Source organism: Triticum aestivum, chromosome 7D (assembly GCF_018294505.1).
Source record: "Triticum aestivum cultivar Chinese Spring chromosome 7D, IWGSC CS RefSeq v2.1, whole genome shotgun sequence".
In the NCBI taxonomy this organism is placed as follows: Eukaryota; Viridiplantae; Streptophyta; class Magnoliopsida; order Poales; family Poaceae; genus Triticum; species Triticum aestivum.
Genome location: NC_057814.1, coordinates 38,188,200 through 38,195,237, shown reverse-complemented (window position 1 = coordinate 38,195,237; position 7,038 = coordinate 38,188,200). Strand labels below are relative to the sequence as shown.

General features: G+C 47.1%; 1 protein-coding gene across 1 annotated transcript; it reads right to left on the bottom strand.

The window, feature by feature from the left end:
• Nucleotides 1-1,664: 1,664 nt before the first annotated feature.
• LOC542955 (cationic peroxidase SPC4) lies at nucleotides 1,665-2,868 on the bottom strand. Its single transcript, XM_044583847.1, has one exon. The coding sequence runs from the start codon at nucleotides 2,815-2,817 to the stop codon at nucleotides 1,741-1,743; it is 1,077 nt and encodes a 358-aa protein (XP_044439782.1). The 5' UTR covers nucleotides 2,818-2,868; the 3' UTR covers nucleotides 1,665-1,740.
• Between the last annotated feature and the right edge of the window lie 4,170 nt (nucleotides 2,869-7,038).

The following is a 7,038-nucleotide window of genomic DNA, read 5'->3' as shown; positions in this document are numbered from 1 at the left end:
GAAAGGCACTCTGTATGACAAATGCATGTTTGACAATGGTTGAATTAAATTTCCCTGTATGGTACCTACAAGATAGGTCAGGGTTAATAATTTCATCGGAATTGAATCCGAATTTTCAATGTCAGGGTAAAGGATCGCAAAGTGTCGAAGCAAGTGGTTTAGGAAGATTTTTCCTCTCAAAACAGGCTTTCGCCCCACTTTATAGATAAAATAACGGTCCATACAACCAGCATCCAGACAACATACAAATATCGGCAGCTGGTGCAACAACACAATCATGCCTAAGAAAATATAAGAGAAATAGGGAAAAAAGCCACCTAGTGGTAGCCGCTAAGCGGCGCTACGAGGATGATAATCGATGCGCTGTAGCCAAAAAACGCATCCATCATGAGGCCGAGGCGATCGTGATCACGCTGCCTCAAGAGCGAGTGCGAGTGCTGCAGAGAAGCAAGGAATTTGAAGGAGTCGGACCCCTTCTTCGGAAAAAACCGTCTCAATCTCCATGTTGTTATGCGTCGTCCAAAGTGTCCATGACAACACCGCAAAGACAAGCTAGAATAACCGCCGATGTTGCGAAAGATTCTTCCTTTCTCCCTTCTCTTCATTTTTTCAATAGAAAGTATAAGTAATGCGAACGTTTTGTATCACGCGGCGTCATCAAAAACTCTTCTTCTACATACAATTGTGCAAGAAACTTGGGACTGGCTGAGAGCTGGTAGACTTTGTTGTAACTTAGATGCTTTCCTTGGAGCGATGGCAAGGTGGGAGTTAGTGAGTTGTTAGATAATTAGTATATTAGCTACTATTTCCTTGGAGCGATGTCGAGTTGGGAGTTAGTGAGTTGTTAGATAATTTATATATTAGCTACTATGTGGAGTGAGTTCTGTGAAGCTTTGTCACAACTCACAGTGGATGGGTTTCTCACCCCTTTTTCTTTAATACACGAAACACACACTCGTGTGTATTCTAGAAAAATAATTCTCGCTACCTCCTTTTTTCACATGGGAGGTAAGAAGGTATGAGTTACTCAGACCCACTACTTGATAAAATCAACGGCTCAGATATATTATATAACCTTACTCTCATTTAAAAAGAGGAGGTAGGAGAAACCATGTTAAAACTACTTGTGTGTTGAAGGTGTGGATGAGTTCGGAAAAATAATAATGTTAGTTGCTTCAAGGGGTTTCAGCTTATTGTATTGGATGAAGCTTTTTTTTAAAGGAGGATGAACCCCGGCCTCTGCATCAATCGATGCATGCAGCCATATTATTAAATAAAAACGCAACAAAGTCTTAAGGTCCAAAGAAGCTCATAATCTGAGCAAAAGTCGAAAAAATAAATCTGAAAAGTGCCACATACGGCGATACAAAATTGAAAAAAGTCACACCCTACACACCTAGCCTATTATTAGCTCGTCATCCAAATTGGCTGAAGATAACCCGTGCTACCATCTAGACAACGATGAAGCTGGACCCTCTAGATGATGAAACTGGACTGGTTTGCTCGCAACCAAACTTTTTTGAGTATTGATTATTTTTAACGAATTAGACTACAAATTTTCTTCATCATTTTTCTTCAAGCTAGCTATCTCATAGGAATATCAATGAGGCACTCTCCTTTCTTTGAAGAAGATTTTGGTACCCTGGAGCACACATAGCTTAAAATGATATCAAGTTTGTTCACTTTTATTATTTCGACATGATTAACAGCTACTAGTCCACTTGTCTAGATGCTTACAAGCTAGCCAAGCCTTTCTGCAGCTGCATCGACGATGGTCTGCACAAAGGACGGCCACTGGAGCTCGTCGGCGGCGGCTGGGCCGGGGTTGCGGGCGGAGCAGTTCCGGCGGACCTCTCCCAGGTCGCTGGTGCGCACCCTCATCTGGCCCATCTTGCCCATGGACACGCCGAACTGCTCGAAGAAGTCCCGCTGGCTTCGTGCAAAGCGCTCAACGATGGGCCGGGTGATGTCGTTGGTGAAGAGGTCCTGGTCGGAGACGAAGAGCCCCTCCCGGTTCACCAGGTCGACATAGTACTGGTTGTCGAACACGTTGGGCGTGCGCACGTCCAGCACGGTGCGTCGGTCGGTGCCCTTGGCAGGGCACGTCCCCTTCAGCCTAGCGAGGAATGGGGGGTTGATGGTGGGGTCGGGACGAGGGAAGAGGCGGTCCTCGAAGGAGGAGCAGTGCGCCTGCCCGATGGTGTGGCCGCCAGAGATCGTGACGAGGTCGGTGGCGTCGAGACCGAGGGGCCGGAGCAGGGCGAGGAGGGACGGCACGTTCGAGGAGGGCGCCGGCAGGTCGGACAGCACGTCCTGCCGCGTGGCGAACCTGCGGCTGTCACGGCGGCCAAGAGGCACGCGGTAGTCGGGCCCGCCGGAGACGACCACGGAGTCGCGGGCGGCGAGCGCGAGGATGTCGGCGCAGGAGACGACGGCGCCGCGGCACTCGCGCTCCAGCCGGTCGCGGATGTCGTTGACGGCCTTGAAGGCCGAGGGGCGGAGGGTGAGGTTGGGCGGCGCCTGCTGCTCCCCTGGCCCCGTGGCCGAGCCGTCGAGGAGCACGGAGGCGTCGCAGCCCTGCACGAAGCAGTCGTGGAAGTGGAGGCGGAGGAGGCCTGCGGCGAGGCCGATGTCCTTGCGCACGGCGTCCTGGACGAAGCCGCGCACGATGGACTCCGCCCGCGGGCAGGTCCGCCGGTAGAAGTCGAACGACAGGCCGCGCGCCACCGGAGGCTCCGCTGCAGAAGCCCCATGCCCAAGCGAGCTGGCCACTACCACCGCCACCACAAGTGCTGCTAGCAGAGGAGCACGAGCCATCTCCTCTCTCCTTGTGTGTGACCGGGCTGCTACGTTTCTTTGACTTCACTTTGCTGATCAGGACATCAATTTGTAGGCAGGATTGGAGTGTAGCACACCACTGGATTACTCATCGTAAAAGGATCAACAACTGTCTTTTTTTTTTTCGAGAGGATCAACAAGTGTCTGACGTTAAGTAGTTCCAACTGAATAAAGTGAGGCTAGGTAGGTAGCTAGACGCCAGATTGCAGACTCAACCGCTTGTCCAAGGATTGGAATAGGTGACCTGGCATTGCTACGACGCCAATCCGCCATGTCTGTCTGTTGCTTACTACGCACGACGGTCATCACGCCATAGAGTAAATCCAACAGAGGCGCTGGCACACCTGACATGGACAAACAAGCTAGTTTTGAGTATAAACCCATGCGCCACCTATGGCACCTCCATCTGTAGACGAAATTGGTTATAGAAAAGGCTACGTGTGCCGTTATAGGGCTCCATTGATTCAAATGAAGTTTATAGGATTTCTGGAGAATTGAAATCCATTTTTTCCTTATATTGGTCCTTTGATTCATAGGATTACACCCCATAGGAATTTTTCCTATGGAACCTTTTGTACTACTTTTCACAGGAAATCTAATTCCTGGAGGACTCTTTTGATTCAAATGAATTTTATAAGGCTCTTTTGATTCAAATGAATTTTATAGGATTTCTGGAGGACTGAAATCCTTAGATTTTTTTTCCTATGTTGGTCCTTTGATTCATAGGATTACATCCCATAGGATTGTTTTTCTATGAAATCTTTTGTACTACATGTCACAGGAAATCTAATATCCACTCCAACTTCTTTTTACAAACACTCATGTCACTCCAGCGCTTTACTTTTCCTATTCCCACGTGTTCAAAATCCTATGAATCAAAGAGGCCCAAAAAAATCACAGGGTGTATGTTTAGATTCAAGAGAGGGTTGATTTAGACATTGAAGAAAAATCACAGGGGATCACCGAGGAAAACACACACGAGGGAGTACGTAGAGTAGTGTTTTTGATCAACGGAACATATTCGTCACTTGTCTCAAGAAAAAATGGTCCACATCTCTGAAAATAGTCCACTATGTAATATAAATTGAGCATCAGATTTGGCCCAGTATCACATTGATGTCAAATTTGTCATTTTTGTATCTTGAGCAATGTTGTTGTGTGATGTGCATAATTTTTTTCACATTTTCTGGAACAATTTAAAATGTGCCACATAGGTCATGTGCACCGGTAGCACCACACGTTTGGGTGCACCAGATATTTCCCCTGTTGGGCTAACGACATGTCAGGGAGTCGTGTCCTGAATGAACTGCATTCATGTGTAGAACCACAAGGACCGGTGGTTCTAACTAAACAAAGTGAAGTAGCTACATGCCGGAGTGGAGGCTCGGCCACTTCTCTAAGGATTGGAATAGGTGACATGGCATTGCTAAGGCGCCAATCCGCCATGTCCGTCGGTTGCTTACTACGCACGAGGGTCATCACACCATAGAGTAAATCCAACCTGAGAAGGACAAACCCACATGCTACCCACGGCACCTCCATCTAGACAAAATTGGTTGTTAGTTTATATTCAATAGGAATAGGGTTGATTGGGATATTGAAAACAAATCACAGGGGATCACCAAAGAAAATAAGGCGAGGGAGTAAAGTCGTGTTTTTTGATCAACCGGACATATTCGTCGCTTGTCTCAAGAAAAAATGGTCCACATATCTGAAGATAGTCCAGCAATGGAACTATTTACATTTTCTGAGGATGTCCCAAAACAAGTGTCACAAATTAAGTATAACTTTAGTACACCAAAGTTGTACTTAACCATCGAAACTTATTTTCAGACGGATGGAGTGCACAGTAGCTCCAAGTCTTATGCAATTGAGACTCATCGGAAGTGGGCAGACCCGTACATCAAGCTCCAAAGGGAAGGCAATGAATGAATGGAGCCGGATCCCCTGACATACTACACCCTAATGTTGAGAGAAAAATAACAAATTTGACATCAATGGGATAATGAGCCCAATCTAATGCCCAACTTATACATACTATTTCAGTGTTAAATTTGTCATTTTTATGTCTTGAGCAATGTTTAGTATTTTGACTTGAAATTGTGTGACAACTATCATTGATGTTGTGTGAATGTGCTAATTTTTTCATATTTTCTGGAACATTTTAACATGTACAACATAGGCCCGGTGCACCGGTAGCACCACAAGCACCGGTGCACGAGATATTTCCCCAGTATGCTAACAACACGTCAGGGGAGCCGAGTCCTGCATGAACTGCATTCATGTGTAGAACCACAAGCACCGGTGAATCAGATATTTCCCCCAGCGGGCGAACGACACCGTCGGGGAGCCGCGTCCTGAATGAACTGCCTTCATGTGAAGTGCAATAATATCTGTTTACCCGGCATCTTTGCATGAATAACAAATGCATGTGCATGTAAGGAGACACATGGACGAGATCAAGCATGCGCATGCTCACACTAGTCAGCAGAAGTAGATAAATCTGTTAGCCCACCCCTGTTGAGAGGCATGGATGACCTAGTAGCATTAATATTGCAACGAGACGGTAATAAAAGATGTTTCCTTCTCATTCTATTCCCTCTAGTTACTGAATAGTTCATGATCCCAAGGCAAAGAACTCATGAAAACTATCCAACCATGAGCCAATGGGACTAGGAAGTATCGGGAAATCATCTATAGATGTCTAAGTTCATTTTTTTTAGAAAAGGAGGATATACCCCCGGCCTCTGCATCTGGACGATGCATGCAATCATATTATTAATTATTCACAAAGACCATACAAGGTGATATATCAATAAGCCTGAAGCCACCATCTTGGCAACACCGTTGCTACTCTTATCCCCTTGATGAAGGCGTGCCGAATGTCCGGGCCTAATACCAAACAGACATTGCATCAAAGCCTAACATCTAAAGCCGGGTGTCCCATCCAAGACACTACCTGGATTGGGTCCCACACCGGTCTGGCACACTCACAGTGAGCACCGCACGCTGCAAGGGCCGTCACCTCCATCATCCCTCAGTCCATCCTCAGAGCAAAACTGAAGCACCGACCTTGCCAGGCCTATCCGCCATCAACCCCACCATGACGCCAGACAGCTTCCTCCTCCTGCACGAGTCCATCTCCGCGCATCAGACGCCGAGTCTCCACAGCACCACGCCGCCGAGATCCGCCACCATCAATGTGTAAGATGAAGTACCGCTCCACCAAAGTCGCCGTTCTCTAGTCCCTCGAGCCCGTGTGCACCTCCAAGAATGACGCCCCCAGGGGGGAAACGACACAAGAGAGCCGCCGTCATCCGATCTACTGATCTAGGGTTTCCCCCGGAGGTAGCAGAGAGTAGCCTTGAACTTCTCCACGGCGATGCCTTCAGGAAGGAAACGACGCACACAATGTCGCCATCGCCGGCCTTGGCAATAGCCAATAGTAGGTTTTCACCCAGATCTGGTCGAAGACCTCCATCTCTCGTGCACGGGTCGCCGCCATCGTTGCCGGGATCTGGATGATCCTGCTTGCCAGATCTCAGCAAGGAGAAGCCCCCCCCCCCACCGAGACCCGCCGGCCGAGCAGGGGAGGCCGAGACCGCGCCCACAAGATCAGATCCGCGATGGATCCATGCAAACGCCGCCGCCCCGGAGTTAGCCCCGTGCGCAGCCGCCACCGCCTGCCGAGGCTCGCCGCCGCGTGCCCCGCGCCCTGCCACCGCTCGCCGAGGCCTGCTGTGACGCCCGGATAATTAGGCTACAGTAAACCCAAGATAATGATGCCACGTCACCACGGTTACTGTTGTTAATTTCGTGTTAGTTCAAAATCGATTCGAAATTAAAACTTAAAATAAAGTCAAATGGTAAAGATTTTCAAATATTAAAACTAAGATGTTGGGGTGTTGCCAAATAATGCATAGGTGGTTATTGTGGAGAAACCACAATTTTATAAAACGTTTAAAGACTCTAAAGTAATTAAAACGCAGCTATGACGATTAATTAAATGCCCTTTTAAAAATAATAATAATGCAAACTATTTTAATTAGGTGTCATACTTGTTGGAGCAGTAGATTAAATTATAACATTAATTTAGGAGTTGTATTTATATTTTATACAACAACAATTAAAAGAATGAACTAGAAAAGAAAATTAAATAAAAGGAAAAAAAACAGAACTAACACACACACACAAAAAAAA